Genomic DNA, 25176 nt, shown 5'->3' on the forward strand with positions numbered 1-25176 from the left:
ATGCTCCTGGTTCCTTCTGTGTCTCTGGCTGAGCCTTCTCAGTTGTGTTCCCCAGGCTTTCCTCCTTCCTCTCCCGCTAATTGCTGGATGCTACTGGGTCCTGCCTCCCATCCCTATTCTGCCTTGGCTGTACCACCTTCAGGATGCTGTCCATTTCAGTGGTCCAGCCTAGGTCTTTTTTATAGACTCCAAACCAGTATGTGTTTAGTTATGTCCAGGTCACCTTCACCTAGTTGTTTCCTGAGTCCTCAACTTCACAGAAACCTCTGTCTTCCTTCTGAAGTCTGCTTCTCCTCCTCCTCTCTCGAGCCCCGGAACATAGTCCCTTTTCCCCATCCTACCAGTTAACTGAGACAGAAACTTCAGTGTCCTTACAAAACATACAAAGGGACAACTATTGTATGATTCCACTTATATGAAGAACTTAGAATAGGCAAATTCATAGAGATAGGAAGTAGAATGGTGGTTGCCAGGGGTGGGGGGATGGGAGGGGGATGCCGAGTTAGTGTTTCCTGGGTAAAGAGTTTCTGTTTGGGATGGTGAAAAAGTTCTGGTAATGGTTGCACCATTCTGTGGCAGTAATTAATGCCACTGAATGGTATACTTTAAAATGGTTAAAATGGTAAATTTTCTGTGATGTATATTTTACCACAGTTAAAAACTAAAATAAGATAAAATAAAACCTGTTCAACTTGGTTTGAACCAGTTTCTTTCAGACTTATTTGATTTTGGAGCTCTCTGATCAAAAGGGGAAAAAAATGTTTTAAAGTGGAACATAATAGTCACATCCTTTAGATGTAAGAGGAACATACTTTGGGGAACATTCCACTATTTGAGGGCAAGGAAGAGGAATTAAGTTCCTCATTTCCTCACACACTGCTGGAACTCAATGCATTTCTTTTTAAGAAACATTATTAGAAATGGTGGTTGGGCTTTTATTTAGGAAAATTGTGGGTCAGTTAGCCTTCCCCAGGCTGACCTAATGATATTATTTCTATGGGAGCTTCAAAACACTTTAGCCTGAAAAGGAAATTCTAGGACACAATCCACTCAAATTGGAGGCAGATTTACTTCAACAGTTCTAAGTACACAGTCTCACTTTATGCAGAGCTTTGCAAATTACTTTGAAAAGATAGGAGTTTCTCCCTATTTTGGCTAACTTCTACCTCTCTTCTCTGGGCCACCTCGTGATAACCTCTTGTCCTGCATAGATGCCAAGACTCTTGCTTTGGTTACTTTTCTGAGTTCTTGTTTCAAGAGCCTATCTAATGCCCCAAGCCCTGTACAACTCAACAGGGTGCTCTTGTGCAGTACACAACCTGTGCAACTGCCCATGTCAATAAACACCCTCAGGTCCCTTTCTTATTCTGTGTACCGTACACCCCAGGAATAGGAATCCTGCCTTGCAATTTCAGCATAGGGTCACCTTTTCCATACCAACTTATTTCTTTTCTTTTTTTTTTTGCGGTACACAGGCCTCTCACTGTTGTGGCCTCTCCTGTTGTGGAGCACAGGCTCCGGAAGCGCGGACTCAGCGGCCATGGCCCACGGGCCCAGCCGCTCTGCGGCATGTGGGATCTTCCCGGACCGGGGCACAAACCCGTGTCCCCTGCATCGGCAGGCAGACTCTCAACCACTGTGCCACCAGGGAAGCCCCCAACTTATTTCTTTAACTGAAAAACACATGCTTTTTATAAAAGCTTCAAACCTTACAGAAGTACATTTCCCACAATCCTCTCTTAGGTAATTATCGTTAACAATTGACTATATAATTTTTTTTAGTTTTTTCCCCCATTCATATATTAGTACATGTGTGTGCACTTTACTGAAACTCCTGCTATACCTACTGTTTGCAGCATACTTTTTTTTTTTTTCCACTTAACTATGCATCTGGGGCCTCTCTCCATTTTGGCAAGTAGAGATCTATTTCATGATTTAATGGCTGTATTGTATTTCATTATTTGGATGTACCTTGATTTATCTAGCTGGTCCCATTGATAGACAATTGGAGTTTTTCCAACTTTGTGCTATTGCATATAATGAAGCCATGAATAATCTGAAGCATATAAATCTTTGCACAATTGCAAAACAGTTTCTCTAGGAAAAATTCCTAGGTAGAGTAACTAGGTCAAATGATATAAACATCTTAAATTTTAATAGATAAAATCATCTTCCTAAAGGATTTAATCACTTCGCTCTCCCACCAGTGTGATCAAGGGTCTGTTCCCTCCACCTCACCAACACTGGCAAACCTTTTTCATCTTTACTAATCTGATAGGTGAGAAGTTTTAGTTTGTGTTAAAAAGATTTTTTTTACATGTCTTCCCATTGTAAAATTCTGTAGTGATACTGAATACTTGAGGTTGAATATTTTTCGTTTGTTTATCGGCCATTTGTATTTCTTTGAGTCCTTCCCCGGCTTCTACTTGGCTGTGCACTTCAATTCCTCATTTCTGTGCTCTACCTGCCAGGATGGGAAATCTGTTCCCTCTCTTCAGACCCCTGTGCTGACTACCACTTCCTGCCTCAGAGCTGGAAGGAGTGATGTCCAGCGCAGGACTTTTGGTGGGAGAGACCTGGGGTGAGTCCCAGCTGCTCCACATATCTGTGTGACTTTTGATAATTTTCCTAACTTCTCTATGCCCCAGTTTCCTCATCTGAAAACTGAGATGGTAATTTTGCCTACAACAAAGGGTTGCCTTCAGGATTAAATGGGATAATTGTTATGTAAAGCATTTAGTCCTTGCTTCATACAGTGTAAACGTTTGGGAAACACTAACTACTGTTATTATTGCTGTAATAAAGTGTACTCTTTGTTTTCTAAATTATGCTTCCTGGCCAGTGTCAGTATTGAGATGGTGAGGATATGGAGAAAGCCTTTGAAAATGGAACGATGCTAAAACATTTACAGTGTTCTTATATCTTCTGCATTCCCATAATTGTCTTGGGGCTCAAACATTAATAAGGCAGCTTGGCTCCGAATATAACACTTTCCAGTATTATTCTGCTTGTGCACATCTGTTTTCTCTCTTGATTGTAACCGAGTTACATGTAATCAGAGGTTACAAACTAATGTGGCTAAATGTAGCTCATCAGTTTCTCATGTTTATAGAGTGTTATGAGTTGTTTTTTAATTTTGGCCAACATTTAGAAGTAGGATGTTCATATAAAAATCTACATTTCCAGCTTTTCTTGAGTAATAGGAAATGTTGACTAGCCTCCACTAGAGCTGGGTCGCTGCGCCCCCTTTAGACAGGGCGTGGGTTCTCCAGGTTCCTATTGCCCGCCCCGCCCCCACGCCGGTTCTTCCCCTTTCCCTCTCCCATGCAGCTGGTTATCATTTATAATTCATCATCATACTTGCTTTCTTGTTTTCCTTAAGGTAGAGGAATATATCCTGGTACCCATGTCTCTACTAAAAGTGGGAAACTAAGACAATAATTGTATATTGAACATATTTCTATGTATAAGTGAAGGATTGCCCCATGTGTTTAATTTGCCGAGAAAGTGAATCTGTTCATTTTATTTTATTTTTAAATTTATTTATTTATTTTTGGCTGAGTTGGGTCTTCGTTGCTGCGTGCAGGCTTTCTCTAGTTGCGGCGAGCAGGGTCTACTCTTCCTTGCAGTGTACAGGCATCTCATTGCGGTGGCCTCTTTTGTTGCAGAGCACGGACTCTAGGCGCACGGGCTTCAGTAGTTGTGGCACGTGGGCTCAGTAGTTGTGGCTTGTGGGCTCTAGAGCGCAGGCTCAGTAGTGGTGGCACACAGGCTTAGTTGCTCTGCAACATGTGGGATCTTCCCGGACCAGGGCTCGAGCCCGTGTCCCCTGCATTGGCGGGTGGATTCTTAACCACTGTGCCACCAGGGAAACCCCAGTTTGTTCATTTTAGCCATGATCTTCATTCATTGACCTAACCTGCCCCTGGAGACAATAGAGATGTGAATTCTATATGAATCAGTCCTAACAACCTGCCTCTACTGGGCGTTTAAGCCAGTTAAGCCCTCTCTGCTCCTTTTCCCCAGTGGTTCTCAACCTTAACTTGGAAGTTTGAAAAGATACCGAGGCCTGGGTGTTGGGTTGTTCTACCCCCCACCCCCCCGCCCCTCCTCCTGCAAAGAGCAGGAGAGCCTTTTTGGATGGATCAAGGGGAGGAAAGTTTACTGGATTTGTATCTAGGGACATGATCTGTCTTTCTTGGCATGCTGCCTCTTAGGATCCCCAGCTTTCCCCATAAAACTGAGGGTTATGAGTCCTGGCATTCGTGGGCTGAAAGGCCAAGAGGGCTAATGAGACCAGCCGTGCCCTCCTCAGGGAGGAGAGAAGTGCTTCCATTCTTTTCCCTTGGTGTGTTCCTTTCTTTGGACTGCCCATCCTTCACTCTCAAAGTGGTGAGACTTAGAGGGTCGAGCTTTGGCTGTGGACTTGAAGACAGTGAGGCCAGGCTGCCTGCCTGGCTGTCACCCCCAGGACAGCTCTCCCTGGGCAGCAGGGCCTGCCAGTTGCAGGCGGGGAGGGCCGCTCACTAGGCTTGGAACCCCTGTTGGGGCTGAGGACAGAGCAAGTGTGAATAATGCCTCAGCTTGAGCAGCATCTTGTCCAGTTTCCCCCCAAAGTGTGGCTTAGCATGGCCGGTTGAGGACCTGGGTGGTCAGGCCCCAGTGGCAGATCCCTCATCAAATCTCAGCATCATAGAGCACTGACCCCTCCCAGCTTCCACAAGCATACACGAGGGCTCTATCTTGTGTTCGCAGGCAGCCTGTGCTTCCTTTTCAAGTATTTATATTTTATCATCATTTTTTGTTTATATGTCTGTTTCCCTTACTAGAACCTAAGCTCCTTGACGGCAGGGACTGTACTTTATCATTTTAATAACCTTGGTGCCCAGGGCATAATTGGTGTTTGATAAATATTCTCTAATGGATTTACATTTTCATAGTTTTATTGACTCTTTTGCCATATGAAAAGCTGTTTTCTAGGTGCTATGGGAACATAGGAGGTTTAAAATGTAGTTTATGTTCTGAAGGAACTTGTCATCCAGTTGGGGAGATAAGCTCAATCATTCATTCCTTCAGTCATTCATTTGAACATATACTGAGCGTCTAAGCTCTGGTCAGTTTGGCATTGGGTATATGATATCAAGGTGTGTACTCCACTCTCAAGTGGCTTCCAGTTAGTAGGAGAGATAGATATAAAATGATATCAAATGAGCACAACGTAAGGTGATAAGTGCAATGATAGGATTCCTAACAATTGTTAAAAATATGGAGTAAAAAATAAATAGCTCAAAAGAGTAATGGAGGAACTAACACAAAGCAGTGCATGACTTGGTAGTTGTGATTAGAAGTAAAGCCCAGCTTTCCTAGGGGCCACCGAGGGGACATTGAGAAGTGTCTGCTGAGAAAGCATCTCCCATGAAATCAGTGGTGCACAGTGCCCCTCCGTACAGCTAAGGTGCAGCAAAGGTCCACCTTGAAAACACCCGTCCTGGGCTTCCCTGGTGGCGCAGTGGTTGAGAGTCCGCCTGCCGATGCAGGGGACATGGGTTCGTGCCCCGGTCCAGGAAGATCCCACATGCCGCGGAGCGGCTGGGCCCGTGAGCCACAGCTGCTGAGCCTGCGCATCCGGAGCCTGTGCTCCGCAACGGGAGAGGCCACAACAGTGAGAGGCCCGCGTACCGCAAAAAAACACAAAAAAACACCCGTCTGACCTGCTTGACCTAGTGTTTCCCAAGCTTATGTGAGCGTGATGCTCTTTTCTCCCCACTATTTAACTAACATCCTATGGAACTGACATTCCTTAAAGTCATTTTAGGAAATGCCAGTGTAGATACCATCTGTAATTAGATAGCTGGTGGCTCTTAACATTTTGAGGGGAGGTGGATCTTTTGAGAAGTTAACAGTGGGGGGAATTGTGCACAATTCATGCATTTCTTGAAGCCCATCTGAGACCCTTGTCCATGGTCAGGGAAAGAAAAGAAGGGAGCAAATCCCAGGTAGGAGGGCTCTGTGGGGGCCAAGACAAAAGAGGATGGAAAAGATGGGTCTTAGTGCCAAGCAGTTGGACTGTGAGGGAGGGAGAGATGGGTCAGAGAGACAGGGGACCACGGTGGAGTTGGAGATGGCCAACTGTGGAAGGTCTGAGATAGCTGGCATGGAATTACCAGTCGTTAATGACCAATTGCCTGTGAAGGTTAAGGGAGATGCAAGGTCGAGAACACATCTACTAATGGACACTGGAGTCGTAGAAGGAGTATTCATAGAAACAGGAAAGTCACAGAGCCAAAATCTTCCACATGTCAAAACCTATTATTATTATCATGTTGAAATGCTCCAACTTGCCTTTTTTACCCCCTGCCCTCCCCCCGCCAACTTGCCCTTATTAATTTGTGCTGAATCTCCCAATTGAAAAATTCACTTTCAGAATTGGATTTGCCATCTAACTGGGCCTCCTACCTTGAACAATTAAAAATCCGATTGGTCTGACTTCTAATTTTAGAAGGAATCAAGCTGACCTTCGTTGAGCTGTTGCCAACGGGAGCCTGTTACCTGGGTGACTAGATTTACAATATGTCAGTATGCAAATACCATCTGCCCAAGAGGAGGAAGGAAGGCCTTCCTCCTCTGAGGGTTGTCAGAAGTTCTGGAAATGTCTTCCTCTGGGAATGGGGAGGAGGCTTGCCAAAGAGGAGGAAAACCAGGAACGATGTGATTTTTCAAGGTTAGAGTCTTTTCCTCACTCTAGGAGTGAGGACAAGAGTTTGTGGTTTGCCTTACGGACTGTCCTGTAAGGTTGATCACTAGGGATATACATGTAAGTCAGATTTTACATTTCTTGGGGAGGGGGGGAGGGAATCAAAAGGGTAGCATCTATCACTTCAGTGTATTTAGATTCAGATGACTGCAGAAGTTTAATGAAGCCTTTGAGTATGCAATTCTTGTTTTCCACAATGCCTTTAGGAATCTAATTTCAATTGTTAAGAGCGTCTGAGCCCGCTGCCTTGGGCTCTCAAGAAGGGTGAAGAGAAGTGGATATTTCATCTCACTTTCCCTCACATCAGCTTGACTGGGGAAGCTGAAGGAATTTTCTCCCCAGAATATCTGTATTCAGCTCCTGTCCTGCACATTGTTTCAGGCTAAGGTTTACAATCACATTTGGAAACGTTCAAATCTGAAGGCAGGCAGGGAAGTTCTATTCCTTTTCATGAAATAACTGTCACATCAGCTGTCAGCTGCAGGAGTTTCTTCTACCCACGTGTTTTGTGAGTCCAAATTAGATGGACTCATTAATTTTAATTTTTACTTTAAAATCTCAAGGACTTGTATGGGTGGGTATGCTTCCTTTAATTGCCGTGTGTCAGAATTTGTGTAGGAGGAAGAGTTTCCAGGAGCAGGGCCAAGAACCTTGGGCTCTTAGCTTCTAATTTTGTCCCCCCTGGTAACTTCCCGTGACCTCCTTCTCTGCTTGCTCTCGTTGGCACTGCCATCTCCCACCTCTATAAAAAACTCCTAATATCCACCTAAAACTGTCAGCAGCATGAAAGAGTGAGGAAGGTCACTTTACTTCCCAGGGTACTTTCACCCAGCCTTACAAATAAATAGCTTTTCATGTCAAGCAAGTGGCTGAGGAGATGAATGCCAGAGACAAGGGATGGTAAATCCCGGAGCTCGACTGCCTGGTTTCAAATCCCAGCTCTGCTACTTTCTAGCTGGGTGAAGTTGGGCAAGTTACTCAACCTCTGTGTGCACCAGTTTCTTCATTTGTAAAACAGGGATAAAAATACTACTATCTCATAGAGTTGCTGTGAGGATTAAATAAGTATGAATGCTTTAGGACCATGCTGACCCCAGAAAAGTTAGCACCGTGTAGCAGCATTATTCTTCTTTGCTTTTTTTCCAAAACAAACAACTTTTTATTGAAGTATAGTTGATTTACAATGTTGTGTTTGTTTCTGGTGTACAGCAAAATGATTCAGTTTTTTCAGATTCTTTTCCATTATAGGTTATTACAAGATACTGAATATAATTCCCTCTGCTACACAATAAACCCTTGTTGCTTAGCTTTTTTTTTTTTTTTTTTTTTTGCGGTACATGGGCCTCTCACTGTTGTGTTGTGGCCTCTCCTGTTGCGGAGCACAGGTTCCGGACGCGCAGGCTCAACGGCCATGGCTCATGGGCCCAGCCGCTCCGCGGCACGTGGGATCTTCCCGGACCGGGGCACGAACCCTTGTCCCCTGCATCGGCAGGCAGACTCTCAACCACTGCGCCACCAGGAAAGCCCGCTTAGCTTTTTTATATGTAGTAGTTGTGTATTTGTTAATCCCAAACTCCTAATTTATCCCCCCACCTTTCCCCTTTGGTAACCACAAGTGTGTTTTCTATGTGAGTTTATTTCTGTTTTGTAAATAAGTTTTGTAAATAAGTTCATTTGTATCGTTTTTTTAGATTTCACATATAAGTGATTTCATATATTTGTCTTTGTCTGACTTACTTTACTTAGTAGTAAGATAATCTCTAGGTCCATTCATGTTGCTGCAAATGGCATTATTTCATTCTTTTTTATGTCTGAGTAGTATTCCATTGTGTGTGTATATATATATATACACCACATCTTCTTAATCCATTCCTCTGTTGGTGAATATTTAGGTTGCTTCCATGTCTTGGCTATTGTAAATGGTGCTGCTATGAACATAGGGTGCATGTATCTTTTTGAATTAGCATTTTTGTCTTTTCCAGATATATGCCCGAGGAGTGGGATTGCTGGATCACATGGTAACTCTGTTTTTAGTTTTTTAAGGAACCTCCGTACTGTCCTCCATAGTTGCAGCACCGATTTACTTTCCCACCAACAGTGCAGGAGTGTTCCCTTTTCTCCACACCCTTTTGTGTGGCAGCTTTTATTATTATTTCTGTGTGCATCTTCAGAGGGCCCTAGTGACGTTTTGCTGTGAGCAAGTAAATGTCCAGGATTTATTTGCAGGCTGTGACTTCCCGCTTCCTTCTTAACAGGCTAGTGCCTGTCCACACACAGGTCAAGCCTCATTTTCTGTGTGATGCCCTCCTGGACAACTGTAGTCTGTGCCGCTCCCTTTCTAACCCTCGCACACTTTCCGTGTGTGTCGTATAATTAGTACCTTTGGATCTGCTATCTTAGCTCCTAATTGTCTGTAGTGTCATACTTAGCTCTTTGTTGTCCCCGCAGGTTAATGAAAAGACACCATGAGCCTGGACAGTTGCCCAGGATGTCTGTTCATCAGACGTGCCCAAGTTTCAAATATGGTGACATGAGCAAGCAAGGCCACACTTGTCCCATAATTTATTCTTGGTTTTTGAAGTCACTTGTTTGACTTTCTACAAGTCACTTAAAATTATCAAAAGTAAGTATGAGACATTATTGGTGGGAATGTCAAATGGTGTACCAGATGTGGAAAACAGTCTGGCAGTTCCTCAAAAGGTTAAACATAGTTATCATATGACCCAGCAATTCACCCCTAGATATCTACCCAAGAGACATGGACACAAGTCCACACAAAGATTCATACATATATGTTCATTGTGGTATTACTTGTAATAGCCAAAAAGTGGAAATAACCCAAATATTTATCAAGTGATAAATGAACAGACATGGGATAGCCATATAATGGAATATTATTTGGCAGTAAAAAAGGAAGGAAATACTGATACATGCTACAACATGGATGAATCTTAAAAACTTTATGCTAGCACTATTCACCGTAGCCAAGACATGGAAACAACCTAAATGTCCATTTAGGTTGACAGATGAATGGGTAAATAAGAGGTGGTATGCATATACAATGGAATACTATTCAGTCATAAAAAAGAATGAAATAATGCCATTTGCAGCAACATGGATGGACCTAGAGATGATCATGCTAAGTGAAGTAAGTCAGAAAGAGAAAGGCAAATATCATATGATATCACTTATATGTGGAATCTAAAATATGACACAAATGAACTTATCTACAAAACAGAAACAGACCGACAGACATAGAGAACAGACTTGTGGTTGCAGGGGTGGGTGGGGGTGGAGGAGAGATGGAGTGGGAGTTTGGGATTAGCAGGTGCAAACTATTATATACAGAATGGATAAACAATAAGGTCCTATTGTATAGCACAGGGAGCTATATTCAATATCCTGTGATAAACCATAATGGAAGAATATGATAAAGAATATATATGTATAACTGAATCACTTTTCTGTACACCAGAAATTAACACAACATTGTAAATCAACTATATTTCAATTAAAAAAAAACACACTATGCTAAGTGAAAGCAGTCAGTCACAAAAGGCCACATACTGTATGATTCCATTTATATGAAATGTCCAGAATGACCATATCCATAGTGACTGAAGGTAGATTAGTGGTTGCCAGGGGCTGGGAGGAGGGGAGAACGGGGAGTTACCGCTAACGGGTGTGGAGTTTCTTTTGGGGATGATGAAAATATTCTGGAATTAGATAGTGGAGACAGTTGCATAGCCTTGTGAATATACTAAAAACTACTGAATTGTATACTTAAAAAAAAAAAAACACAACTAGCAAGCATGAGAAACTACTTAAATCCACTGCAGAGTCTAAAGTTATTTCCAAGATTACTTTTTCAAGAGTAGCTTCACCTAAAATAGAATAAAGAGTGACTTAAACCATAAGAAAAACATGAAAAAGGCAAATTACCCAGAGTGGCTTTTTTTACCTCAAATCTTTGAATATAAGTCATACACGTTTGATTCATAAGTAAACTCTGCAAGACTGTTTGCTGCCTTCTACATTGTGATTCTATAATTTACTACATTCCTGGCTGGGCCATCAAAATAATCCTGAAAGCAGCTTCTATAAGAGAAATAGAAGTGCCTTTTCAGGTCATGCCCACCACCACCCCTGGACTCCCTAAGGTAATAATTCATGGCTGTCTCTTTGTGGTGCCCTACACCATAGTGACTTAACTATTATGAATATGTTGGGGCCTTTTTACGTAAAGGGATTTGTTGCATTTTCATCTTCTGTTTGCAGGCAGAGCATTTCAAAGGGACACCCTCCAATTCCCTGAAAAATAACCACCTCAGTTCATCAGTGCTTTATCAGAAAGGTCTTCTGATTTAAATAAATGGTAGAGTTGAAATCTCTCCCAGGGCAGTCGCAAGTACTTATTTGGAAGACAGATTTGACATGCCCAAGCACCACCTAAAGAGAGCCTTACAACAGTGAGATCCAAGAAAGAAATTAGCGTTGACTTTACAACATCATGTGACCACATCCCACCCATATGGATGGCTATTATTGAAAAACAAACAAAAAATGGAAAGTAACCAGTGTTGGCAAGGATGTGGAGAAACTGGAATCCTTGTGCATTGTTGCTGGGAATAAAATGGTGCAGCTGCTGTGGAAAACAGTTTGGTGGTTCCTTAAAAAGTTAAACGTAGAATTATCATATGATCCAGCAAATCCACATCTAGGTGTGAACTCAAACAGATACTTGTATACCAACGTTCATAGCAGCATTAGTCACAATAATAGCCAGAGGGTGGAAGCCACCCAAATACCCATCAGCAGATGCATGAATAAGTATCCATGGTATACACATACAATGGAATGTTTTCCAGCCTTAAAAAGGAATGAAATTCTGACACATACTACAACATGGATGAACCTTGAAAACGTTATGCTAAAGTGAAAAAGCCCATCAAGAAAGGACGCACATTGTGTGATTTCACTTACATGACGTATCTAGAATAGACACGTTCATAGACAGGAAGTAGATTAGAGGTTACTAGGGAGGAGGAATGGAATTGCTATCTAATGGGGACAGAGTTTCTTTCTGAAATGATGAAAAAGTTCAGAAATGGAAGGTGGTGTTGGTTGCACAACAATTATGAATGAACTTAATGCAACTGAATTCTACATTTAAAAATGGCTAAAACGGGCTTCCCTGGTGGCGCAGTGGTTGAGAGTCCGCCTGCCGATGCAGGGGACACGGGTTCGTGCCCCGGTCCGGGAAGATCCCACGTGCCGCGGAGCGGCTGGGCCCGTGAGCCATGGCCGCTGAGCCTGCGCGTCCGGAGCCTGTGCTCTGCAACGGGAGAGGCCACAGCAGTGAGAGGCCCGCGTAGCGCAAAAAAAAAAAAAAAAAAAAAAAAAAAAGGCTAAAATAGTAAATTTTGTTAACTATATTTTACCACAATTAAAAAATAAAAAAAGAATCCTGTGAGGAACAACATTCCGATTCATCATTTTGTCTCTGTGTTCTTTTTTCTCCCCACTCTTTGAAAACACGGTGAATTGTATTTATTTCATCACGGTGTTGCCTCCCCTAGGAGAATGCACAGAGATGGAGGATTACTGACTGTTGACAGAGCAAGAACAGGGTCACCACTCAGCCTTAAAAGTACCATTTGATGGAATCTCTCTCTTGGTCATTAGAATAAGTCTGAGATGCATCAGAAAGTTATTTATTTATTTGTAATTTTATTGAAGTATAGTTGATTTATAATGTATTAGTTTCTGATGTATAGCAAAGTGATTCAGTTACATGCACACACATATATTATTCATATTCTTTTCCATACGGTTTATTATAGGATATTGAATATAGTCCCCTGTGCTGTACAGTAGGGCCTTGTCATTTATCCATCCTATACAATAGTTTGCATCTGCTAATCCCAAACTCCCACTCCATCCCTCCTCTACTCCCCCTTCAGCAACCACAAGTCTGTTGTCTATGTCTGTGAGTCCGTTTCTGTTTTGTAGATAAGTTCATTTGTGTCATACTTTAGATTCCACATATAAGTGATATCATATGATACTTGTCTTTCTGACTTACTTCACTTAGTATGATCATCTCTGGGTCCATCCATGTTGCTGCAGATGGCATTATTTCATTCTTTTTTATGGCTGAGTAGCAGTCCATCGTGTGTGTGTATATATATAAAACACATCTTCTTTATCCATTCATCTGTCGATGGACATTTAGGTTGCTTCCATGTCTTGGCTATTGTAAATAGTGTTGCTGTGAACATTGGGGTGCACGTATCTGAAAAAGATAGAATTTTTTGTTTTTTGTTTTTTGTTTTTTGCGGTACGCGGGCCTCTCACCGTTGTGGCCTCTCCCGTTGCGGAGCACAGGCTCCGGACGCGCAAGCTCAGCGGCCATGGCTCACGGGCCCAGCCGCTCTGCGGCATGTGGGATTCTCCTGGACCGGGGCACAAACCCGTGTCCCCTGCATCGGCAGGCGGACTCTCAACCACTGTGCCACCAGGGAAGCCCCAAAGATAGATTTTTAAATGTAGCAATTCCTGGAAGTGTACCCAGTTTACTCTATTTTGCCTGTCTTCATTAACTGTCTCAGGAGAGCAGGAGTTGACAACTGTATACTTTTCTCCATCAGTTATCTGCTTCTTTTTACCAAGGAAGAAACACCCATAGGCTGCTATTGCTTAGGAGAATGGTGCCTTCCCAGCCACATACCCTACGGCTACCTATGGGCTACAGGTACCACTGCAGGCATGTGAAACCTGGGGCCACTCCTCCAAAGTGGGGTGAAAACAGATGCTGGAGTTTTCCAGACTTTGAACCACAGATATAACTTGGTCATAACTCTCATCATTGCTCTAGAGTTAGCAGAGCCCTGAAACCACTTGCCGTGTCAACTAGCACTTAAGCAAGCAAAGGGGTTCAGTGACCTTCAAATACTACTGAGATCTTCTTGTTCTAGGCATGAAGTGTCTTGAATAATTCTTGCAAAACATTAAGAACTCCCATTGTTCAATTGTACATGAAGCAGCAAGTGCTTCTCTTTGCATTCAGTGTGCTCTTCTGCTCTCAGAAGTTCTCAAAGACACTAAAACTAATTGCTGTCATTCCTACGAGTATATTTCTAGCTTTAACCAGAACAACAGCATCTCTTGATGTCACCCATCATTTTCCTGAAGGATTGGTAGGTACAATAGGCTTCACAAACAGGGGCTTTTCTAATTCTGGAAAGAGCCTGTTACCCCCATAAAGCTAGAACTCTCTCCTAGAAACACCTCTGGTTATGAGGCCAAGGTTAAGGAGATGAGCATCGACACAGCAGGGTGTGGCAAGGAGACGGTGCAGGATATATTTCTGGGAAGGTTCTATCTTAGTTTTCTCCCTTTTTGGTCTTGTGATTGGCTGTGGGTTTCTGCTTTGTAGTAAACACAAGAGCCTTGATTGCTTTCTAAAAGTCAGCCCTGTTACCAAACCTCTCCATTTACTTGAGTTGCAGTTGGTTTCACATTTCTTGGCAAATGGTCCCATGGCTTTTACGTCAGCCTCAAGTTCCTTCAGCTCACAGCCTTGTGTCTTCGAGGTGGAACTCAGGAAACCCTCCTCTTCTCCGGAGACCAGGTCGACCTTGTTCATCGCTCTGCCTCCAGTATCTACAGAGCCTGATGTACTCTGTTTGTTCAGTGCACGAACGAGAAGGGACCAAGAGTGTCCCCCAACCAAAGTCTGGAGAAATCCAATGTTCTGCCTCAAGGGCCAACTACCCTTGTGGTTTTGAACTGAGTTCTGGCAGTTCCTGCCTTTGCTTTCTTTGTGGTTTTTCATGCTGCTCTCTAATGGCTAACGTGTTCAGATTCTCATTTATCAATACCAGGGGATGACACCTCTTGCCTGAGCCGATGCTTATAAAGTAGGCTCTACTCACTCTGTGTTATCATTTTGGCTTTTCAATATGTGTATCAAATGAGTTCTCAGGGCTAGAATACCACCCCCAAGGATGAGTCAGTGTTGGAAGGAGCAGTTAAAATGTGCTCCCTTGGGACTTCCCTGGTGGTGCAGTGGTTAAGAATCCCCCTGCCAATGCAGGGGACACGGGTTTGAGCCGTGGTCCGGGAAGATCCCACATGCCGCGGAGCAGCTGAGCCCGTGCTCCGCAACAAGAGAAGCCACCGCAATGAGAAGCCCACACACTGCAACGAAGAGCAGCTCCCGCTCGCCGCAACTAGAGAAAGCCCATGTGCAGCAACGAAGACCCAATGCAGCCAAAAATAATAAATAAACTTATTTTTTTTAATGTGCACTCTTACTTTTCATATACTGTACCCTCCTGTACTCGGTCAAGTGGATTATGCTGCTGGACGGCTGAGTGTACTAGAAACAATTTACGGTTTTGTACAGTCACAGGCGTGTAGAGTTCTGCTTGCACCAGCACGAAGCATACCCTGAGCCCTTTCCTTGGCATTGAGTTGCTCTATTTCTATTCAGTTTAGTCCAAAACTTAGAATGGGTTAAGCACCAGCCTACAATGCTGTTTATATTAGTTTGTCACAGAAGGTGGATTTTTGAATTAAATGTCAATAACCCAGCTCCTGCTTAAATCTTTTTATCAGCTTTTTCATTCCTGCACCCTGGCATTATGACACAGTATTACGTAATAAACAAGGCACCTCTGATAGCTGCTTATAAAGATCCGGGAGAAAAGATAAATATGTGATGAAGCACTGATATCCTGAAATATGAGCTGCAGGTTTGTATTTTCTTTGTGGGATCGGATATTGGTTTTCGTGCTTTATTGACCTGGCAGGGAGAGAGCTGACGAAACACCAAGGAACTTTACACCTTCTTTTTTTTTTTAAACCTCACTTGTCTACATGGAGAAATCTGGACATTTGAGTCGCAGAGCCAGAAGGACTGATGGGGCTAGCCAGTCATGTCGTTGCAGAACCCAAATCAGATCCAGCCCTTAGAGGTAAAAATACACACCATACCTTCCCAATGGAATAAAGGAAATGGAATTGGGCTTGTTGTAGAGTTGCTCCCAGGCAGATGGAGGAGCTGGGCTGTGAACTGTGAGCTGGGGTTCTCAGTGACCCTAGTTAAGGTTGGCGGGGTCAGAATGCATTTGTATTCTGTTAATCACTCTTTCCCTTCTGTCAGGCTGTTTGTCCGTAACACTGTCACAGTCAGCACCATGTTGCTTGGGAACATCAGCAACAGGAATCCTCCAGATTGCTAATGTCAAAGACATTTAAGTTTAGGGCAGAGCGAGCCAGGCATCTCCCCCGGCATGGCAGGAATCGGGCGTCTCATGCAACATTGTCTCTGGGGGAAGTCATTTTATAGTTCTGTCCCCTTGGCTCAACACCTTCAAATAAGCTTCCAAACCAAAGGTCCATCCAAATATAGAAGTCCCTGTCCTAAAAAAAGTTTTTTCATAATCTTAAAAATAGAATCACTGATAGATGGCCACCTTGAGGCGTGAAGTAAGTAAGCGACAGGGGAAAATGACATGTTCCAGGTTTTTTAAAGAATTGTGATGAAATATACATCACATAAAGTTTACCATTCTAACCATTTTTAAGTGTACAGTTCAGTGGCATTGAGTGCATTCACATTGTTATGCAAACATCAACACCATCCATCCATCCCCAGAACTTTTTCATCATCCCACACAGAAACTCTGTCCTATTAAGCGTTAACTCCCCACCCCTGCTGGCAACCACCATTCTACTTTCTGTCTCTGTGAATTTGACTGCCCTAGGGACGTCATATAAGTGGATGTTCCCAAGTTTTTTTATAACGTTTTGGGAAGTGTTTGATCTGACTACCATCTAATACAATTTTTGCAGAAGGAAATGATGGTCTTGGGCTGATGCTCAGGTTTTCCCCGATTTTTGCATTGTAGGGGTGTGTATGGCAGATGCCTTGTTCTCTTAGCCTGTATAGAACTGTAGCAAGGGACTTCTCTGGTGGCGCAGTGGTTAAGAATCCACCTGCCAATGCAGGGGACACGGGTTCGAGCCCTGGTCCGGGAAGATCCCACATGCCGTGGAGCAACTAAGCCCGTGCGCTACAACTACTGAGCGCGTGCTCTAGAGCCCGTGAGCCACAACTACTGAAGCCTGCGTGCCTAGAGCCCGTGCTCCGCAACAAGAGAAGCCACCGCAATGAGAAGCGCGTGTGCTGCAACAAAGAGTTGCGTCCGCTCGCTGCAACTAGAGGAAGCCCAGGCGCAACAAAGACCCAATGCAGCCAAAAATAAATAAAGATTTGACCTTTTAAAAAAAGAACTGTAGCAAAGTGGAAACAAATGAAACAGATCTTCACCTCCCAGTCAGATGTGTTGCCAAACAGAAGGAGCCATAGCTACAGCGTACAGTTTTACATTTTATAAAGCATATTAATTTGTAAGTTTTTTTCTCACTTGATTGTCACCATGTCCCATGAGGTGTTTCCTTAGTCCCATTTTAATGATAAACTGTGGATCAGTTAAGCAAATTGTCTAGGGTTACAAAACTCATCAAAGGCAGAATCAGGACTTTGGCTGCAGGTTTTCAATTTTAAAACTGCAGTGCTTTCCACCATAGCACACAGTGAACAATTATCACCTCTCTGGAGGTCCAGGTAATGCCAGTCCTCAGAAAGGGAGAGCTTCTCCAAATGTATGCCTTATTACCAGTGCCCTACCTCGCTAGCTTGGAAACACATGGAAACCCTTGACCTGACCAGCCAGCCTCTGAAGTCTTGGTATGGATTGATGGCCTGACTCTCCATCCCTGATGGTCAAGTTTAGGGCTTAGACCAGCACCATCCAATAGAAATATGTGAGCCACAAATGCCAACCACATATGTAAAGAAACAGGTGAAGTTATTTTTAAGAATATATTTTAGTTAACCCTGTATCTCTAAAATACTATCATTTCCATGCAGTCAATTTAAAAATTATTAATGAGCTTTACTTTTTTTGTTGTTGTTACTAAGTTTTTTGCTGTTGTTACTAAGTGTGCGTTTTACACTTATAAGCAGTCTCAAGCCAGATGCTAAAATTTCATGAGAGGTACCTGATGTGAATTGAGATTTCATAAAAGTTTTCAGTTTAAACAGTAGATTTATGTCTACTGAATGGTGTGTCTCAGACGTATGTAAAAGTTTTCTTATAGCTGAATCGAGTATCAGTTTTAAAGTTTAAGTTAATTAAAAGGAAAGAAAATTTTAAATTCAGTCCCTCCATCGCACAGGCCCCATTTCCAATGCTCATAAGCTACATATGGCGAGTGGCCACCATCCCGGACAGCGCTGGTTAGTGCTGGACCCAGTAGCACTGCACTAGACAGGGGTCAGCAACCTTTTTCTGTAAAAGGCCAGATAGTAAATATTTTCAGCTCTTTGAACCACGCGGTATCTGCTGTGGTATCGTGAGAGCAGTCACAGAATGAATGAGTACGGCTGTGTTCCAATGAAACTTTATTTTAAAAACACAGGCACCAGGCCACATAGTTTGCCGACTGCTGGACCAGAGCATTTGTCCCACTGCCTCAGCTGTGCTGTGAGATTCTAGAAAACAGCTGGCTCTAGCCTCTAGTTTTCTGATACGAGGTTGTTAAAATCTGGCCTCATCACATCCCCTTCCCCGAGTGGAATTACAATTTTGGCACCACTTGGCGTGAAGACTGCAATGCACTGGAGTCCTGGGTGATGTTTTATCTTTCAGGCACTCTCTTCAGGGGGCTCCTTGGGCATCGTGAGGCAATTGCTCCACTGTGCTTTGAGGTCCGTTTATTGAGAGTAGAGAAGACTGGGGGAAAAAAGCCAAGAAAAGCATTAAGGGTGATGTGAATAATGTGGCAAACTCCCAGCAATGCCACCTTGTATCAGCCTCTGCTCTTTCCTCTCTCCACACAGCCAGAGTGAGAGAGGCAGGAATCATGCACATTTCAAAGATGGAAACATACATGATATCAGGTTAAGTCAGAGGGACAGGTATTTCTCCGTGGTTGTCATATTGTGTGGTATCCGTCTGCTTTGATGGTAGAAGTGGAAATAGTTGTAAATTCTGATTCCCAATCTGGGGCCTTGAAGACCTGAGTCATGACATCAGGGAATAACTCCATCCAGGCTGAATAATGTTTATTGCAAAACAGTGGTTCCCACCTTTCACATCGTGATGTTTGAAAAAGGTATTGGGACTAATGAAGGATGAGAAAGGGGGCAGGAAGGGAGGGATTGGAAGAAAGATGACACCCCCTTGGTTCTTTATGAAGGGGAATATGGGAGCCTGGCCTTGCAGAGATCTCTGAAGCTCAGCAATTGGGGGAAGGGGCAGTTAAGTGAAAGCTTAGGGTTCTACTGAACCTAAAACTTTGGGCCTAGTACTTCTAATGGCAAGGATGCTATTTAGGTGTTGGTGATGGTCAGTTAATAATCCCTTACCATAATCAGGAGTTTTGACTTGGGGTCACCTTTTCTAAAAATCAGGGTTTGAGGTGAACTGTATTAAGTACCTTGGTCGTGCCCAGTCACAGAGTTTGCAAAAGTACAAAGTGATGAAACCCCCTTGGCTTTTCCAGGCATGTTATGCAACTCTGCCTTCCCTCAAGTTCTGCAGCTTTATCAAACATGCAGCGCTGCATGCAAATGGGAAAGATCTGCATCCCCATGGGGTTTTTTTTTGACTACAGAGAGAATTATTTGGGGTAGCTGTTCTGATGATGGCTCTCATGGAGGCTCAGCCCTGCAGCGCAGAGCTGTCTCTAATCGTGATTGCCTGTAATGATGATTACCCCAAACTCTGGAATTATAACAGTAGATTTTACAAAGTTAGAGCATAATTGTTCCACCATTCCATATGTTCGCACAGTTTAAACAACTTTGATCTTTCAAATGTTATCAGACTTTTGTTCTTCATCTTCTGCAATAGCAAAGTTCAAAGGCAGTGGCTCTGAACCATCCCTCTTTGTTCATCATAATGAGATCTAGGTTTGTTAAAGCAGTTCACCTGTTAGAGAAATAAGGGCTGAAGCTGAGTGGAGAAGAAAGAGTACAGACCCATGGTCTTCAAACCAGCTCTGCCACCTAGAAGCCACGTGGCAGGAGGAAGTCTCTAGCCTCTCGGAGACTCAGCTTCCTCATCTGTAAATATGTACCTGAATCATTGTGAGTCTTAGAAATGAATATAAAGCACTTAATTGGTGCCTCTCACTGATAGGCAATCTGTTAAGCTTTACTCTATCACCACCACCATCATCATCATCAATTCTGTTATCGACTCTCTGGCTTCAGTGTCTTCCGAATCCTTCTGAGTCTATGGATTTCGCAGCCTTCATTTCACATACAAGTTTGTTTGGAGTTGGTGATCTGTGATGTAGTATTCTCACTGAATTAGTGATAGAGCTTTGCAAGAATTCAGTGTTAAAAGAGGAAAGAAGAAACAGGTCCCCTAAAGATGGAACCTTTTGGTCTTGGCACCGTCTGGTACTGAGCAAGTACTAATGAAGGCCTTCCCCACTCTCTGCCGCAGTGGTTCTCAGCTTTTAGCGTTGTATTTGGGTAAGATCCCCAACTTCCATCTACCTCAGAGTGTGAATGTAGAAGGGCTGGAATGGCCCAGGATTCAGCATTTTTAGGAGTATCTCTGGTGATTTTGAGACACGGTTGAAGGACTCTCTGTCCTGCCCTGTCCGCTCTAATTGAGAAACTTCTCGATGCATGTGTCTTTGAGTCAGTTTGTGGTTTAAAACCTCTGCTTCTGGATGGCCCAGCTCAGATGGCCACAACCCGGAGAACAGGCCTGATTTGCTTGAGCGTGAATAAAGTGACAGCCGCAGGGCCCTTGACCACCTCAGTGTCTGGGCTTGAGTGTCCCGCCACCTCCCAACAATGTCACCCACGTTACTGCATCCAGCGTCTGTCAGTCGCCCACGGCCTGACGCTATCTTAGTGAGCTAATGCTGGTGTCTGCCCTGCAATGGCTCTTTGAGGAGCCACCAGAATGATCAATGAGGCTGGGCAGCCAGGCCCTCCTCTGGCTGACGGTGAATCAGCCTCTGGCTGCCTCGGCCCGTTCCTTTCAACAGGGCAGGAAGCAATCGAGCTGAGCGCAGCCAGGCTGACTCGCGTCTGGCTAATGGCTTTTCTGTGTCATGCATCGCCCTTGGTCCCATACATTTTCATGCGTGAGTGAGTTGGAGCTCCTGGAGATGGTCCAGGGATAGGCATCCCTTCTGTCAAGTCCCCCCACCCCCGACTAAAGCCCTTGACAGCATTTTGGCTTAGGGGTATCTGCTTCAGAAGTGGGGTCAACACTTTTTTTAAAACAATTGAGGTTTTCAACTAAAGAAAAATGCACAACCTAAAAGATGCAAGTTAAGTTGTATTTGGGGAGCTTACTGAGTCCTAGAGCTCTGAGAAACTGCTCCAAAGAGGTAAAGGAGGAGCCAGAATATATAGGAGTTTTTTTTGTCTTTCTTTATAAATTTATTTATTTATTATTTTTGGCTGTGTAGGGTCTTTGTTGCTGCGCGCGGGCTTTCTCTAGTTGTGGTGAGTGGGGGCTACTCTTCATTGCAGTGCGCGGGCTTCTCACTGCGGTGGCTTCTCTTGTTGCAGAGCACAGGCTCTAGAGCACGTGGGCTTCAGTAGATGCAGCGCATGGGCTCAGTAGTTGTGGCGCACAGGCTTAGTTGCTCCGCGGCATGTGGGATCTTCCTGGACGAGGGCTCAAACCCGTGTCCCCTGCATTGGCAGGCGGATTCTTAACCACTGTGCCACCAGGGAAGGCCTGGAGTTTTTTTTATGTGTGGGAAGATGGAAGAGTCTGGGCTCATTGAAATGATTCCTTAGATATACATCTTAACTATCTAGGGCCAGTATCCAAAGCACAGAATGTTACATTTTTTTCTCCATCCTGAATTCCCCTCAGGGCACGCCATTGGGGCTGGGTGGGGTGGGGGGACGTTGTGTGGCTACAGTGGCTAATGGCTTGATGGCCGACAGACATTCATTTTTTACTGGAATGGTGGCAGCATTCCCTTTCCACAAGGTGGAAATCACATAACACAAATTAACCATTTTAAAGTCAATTCAGCAGCATCTAGTACACTCACAATATTGTGCAACCACCACCTCTATCCAGATCCAGAACACTTTCATCACCCCAAAAGGAAGCCCCGTACCCATTGTATGGGTTTGCTCGGGCTGCCATAGCAAAGCACCACAGAATGGGTGGCTTAACCAACCAGAGTTGTAAGGGCTCACAATTGTGAATGGTGGAAGTCAAAGATCAAGTGTCAGCAGGCAGGGCTGGTTCCTTCTGAAGGCTGGGAGGGAAGGATCTGTTCCAGGTCAGTCCTTGGCTGGTAGATGGCCATCTTCGTGCATCGCTTCATCTCCTATTCTTCCTATGAGTGTCTCTATGTCCAACTTGCCCCTTTGTGTAAGGAAACCAGTCCTATTGGACTAGTGCCCATCCTAATGACCTCATTTTAATTTGATTACCTCTGTAAGGACCCTATCTCCAAATAAGGTCACATTCTGAGGTACTGGGACTTCAACATACTGGGACTTCAACAATTCAACTGGTAACACACATTAAGCAGTATCAGTATCAGTACTTCCTTCCTTTTTATGGCACAGTAATATTCCATTGTAAGTAAACACGTATTTTTTTGAACTCCAAGTACAAAGCAACTGCCAGTGAAATCTCCACCCCCTGGGCAGCTGGACATGCTGTTCCAGGCTTGTGTGCCCATCCGTATAAGGTAGAGTGTTGATCTCACATATCTCCAATCTGTAAACTTTTTCTCACTGTCTTCCTCCTTGAAACAGTATTAGTCAGTCTTTGTGAGCAAAGGGAAGAGGGGAAGCCAAGGCAAGTTTCTAATCCCAAAATTTGTTTAAAAATAAATTTTATCTTTGATTTTCCTCTCTCCTCTCCCTGCTCTTATCCTCAGCACACACACACAGTTACATTAAAAGCATTTTAAATGCAGACCCTTCTGGGGGAGAGGCGTGGCACAGACAGGAAGCACTGCCCTTTGAGAAGAGCCAGAAGGCTGCATTGTCATGGTTACTGGGCCTGGTCCCTCAGGCTGGCCTCACACCAGAGCCTTTCCCATTCTGTTCACACTCCCCTCCCGGCACCTGCCTCAGAATGGAAGAGGGACCTTTGGACGTGTGTGTCCTCTCAGCTTTGGAACTGACTGCACTGTTGACTTGTACATTATACATGCCCCCTTAATTTAAAATCTATTTCTCTCTCTTATGCACATAGACAGGGGACCTACATACCTGCTGACCTGGGCTCTTTGGGAATAACCCGGAGCCGTGATTCGCCTGCTGCAGACTCAGGCCCCTTCCCCCCATCCCTCGGGCCTTGATGATGCTGACACTGTGTGTTGTTTCACACCGAATCTGTGGAAGGACCACAGCAGCGTCTCATCGCCCTGCCTGCTGATTCTGAGCAGACTTCCTCGGTGCAAAAGTCATTTGACTCCCTCCTTCCTCTCTCTCTTCTTTTCCCCTCCGTCAAATTAGTTTTGTCACTTTGGAAGTTCACTGGGTGAAGAGATGCCTGCTGGCCCCAGGGTTTTCAGAGAGGCAGGAAAGAGAATGGAACAGCTCAAAGATACAGGTGGCACGGAAAGTGTTCACATTACATGTTATTCCATTTTATCATTTTCGTGTAAGCACATGTAACTTCTGGCATCTCAGCCTGGAAGGCCCCGCACTAAAGCCCCAGGACTTAAAGATACTGTAGATTTTCCTCCTTGTGGACCAGCCTAAAGGTGGGTCCAGTTTCCACTCATAGTGGGGCCTGGGCATCTGGAGGGTTTTTTTTTTAAAGCTTCCAGGTGACTCTAATGTCCAGCCACCTTTGAGAACCACCATTCTATGGGACAGAGGCCTCCAGGAGAGTTGAACACTTTGAGAGAGGCGATGGAAGAGACAGGTGACATCTAATCCTCTTGTGCCCAGCAATGCAGTTAATCAGGCAGAAAGAAGGGACAGAAATCACAAACCTTAGCCTGTCTGAGCCTGTCTTGAGCCAAGCAGGATAGGACTTCAGCGCCACTTAACCCTGTAGAGCCAGAGTGGAAAGGGAGACTCCAGCGTGCCCACCTCCCAGCTGCTACCCATGGGTTGGTTGATCGGCTGCCAAACCTTGAAGGCCATCGGCCACACCGGCAAGTATCTGCCAAGGTGATGCAGAGTGTTCACAGGAACAGGCCGTTTCTGCATTCTACTCACAGCTCGTTCTCCACCTTCTTCCTGAGGAAGAGTACCAGCAGGCCCACGTGCCTGCTTTCTTTTCTCAACAGGAAGTGCTGATGCTCTGAGTTGCTTGCGGCGCAGCGGCGGTGGTGGCGCGGGGGCAGTTTTCGGAGGCGAGCGATGGGTCTGACCCCTCTGTGTCTGTGTGTTTTGTAGTACAAAATCGGACAGCTGTACATGATCAGCAAGCACAGCCACGAACAGAGCGACCGAGGAGAAGGGGTGGAGGTCGTCCAGAACGAGCCCTTCGAGGACCCTCACCATGGGAACGGGCAGTTCACGGAGAAACGCGTGTATCTCAACAGGTAAGTCCTGGCAGCCGGTGCTCCGCCTCCGGGCGCCCACCCTGCCCGGGGGCTCCCACCCAGCCCCACTGCAAGACTGAGGTAGAGGCTGTGACTGTCTGGGAAAGTCTTTACATCCGCCCTCCAAAACTGCCAGTCTAGTTGCTGCCAAAAACAGAAACCCCTGCGTTCTGCAAAATAGTCCTCAAGCGCGTTTTCATCAGGAGGAGCTTTCCTCTTACCTGTCCCAACCCTTCCACGACATGTTAAGATGAAATCTGATCTTAAGAATTAAAGGGCTTTGTCTTCACCCGTGGTCCTGGGTTAGCAGAAGGAAAGAGGCAGCTTTGCCTGTAAGTTGTACAAAAGTAAGTGCTGAATGTGGCCGTGTGCTGTTGGGGTCTTGACTCAGTAAGATTTCCACTTCCTGCCGAGTGACCACTCGGGTGTCCGCAAAGGGAGATGACAAAACCACCGGTCACCTGTGACCAAAGTGATATGGAGTACTCGGGTGGTTTCTGTTTCTCGAGCAGACCCATCCTTCCCAAGGTAGAGGTTGTCATCTCTCCTCTGAAAGGGTAAAGATTCAAGGATGATCAACCAGCACTGATCAGGACTGCCATTTCTGTTTTGCAAAATACATTCTTTAATCTCTTCTGTTTTCTTATCACTAATGACATAATTGATTGTTGGGGCTTGTCTGATCTTCTCCCGACCTTACACCCCCCTTCCAGGTCATTTTCTTCCTTTCAGTTTTCTGGGTCAGAACATTTGTAGTCACGTGCCATATTTTCTCAAAAGTAACTGCCTATGTCAGTGAGCCAGCATATGACCATTGTGGTCATTGCTATCATCTC

At 44.5% G+C, this 25176-nt stretch overlaps 1 protein-coding gene across 5 annotated transcripts in view; it reads left to right on the forward strand.

Moving 5' to 3' along the window:
• PITPNC1 (phosphatidylinositol transfer protein cytoplasmic 1) overlaps positions 1–25176 on the forward strand; it is a 256038-nt gene that overhangs the window by 103176 nt on the left and 127686 nt on the right. For 3 of the 5 annotated variants that reach the window (XM_027081162.1, XM_027081160.1, XM_027081158.1), the window contains exon 2: positions 24192–24340. In XM_027081162.1, the coding sequence (XP_026936963.1) occupies positions 24192–24340 (149 nt within the window). Of the gene's footprint in view, positions 1–15681; positions 15736–24191; positions 24341–25176 lie in introns of those variants that run through there. The other 2 variants (XM_027081159.1, XM_027081161.1) reach the window with 2 other exon arrangements.

The sequence above is a fragment of the Aethalodelphis obliquidens genome, unplaced genomic scaffold, assembly GCF_003676395.1.
Source record: "Aethalodelphis obliquidens isolate GAN/ISIS:26980383/991018 unplaced genomic scaffold, ASM367639v1 scaffold44, whole genome shotgun sequence".
In the NCBI taxonomy this organism is placed as follows: domain Eukaryota; kingdom Metazoa; phylum Chordata; class Mammalia; order Artiodactyla; family Delphinidae; genus Aethalodelphis; species Aethalodelphis obliquidens.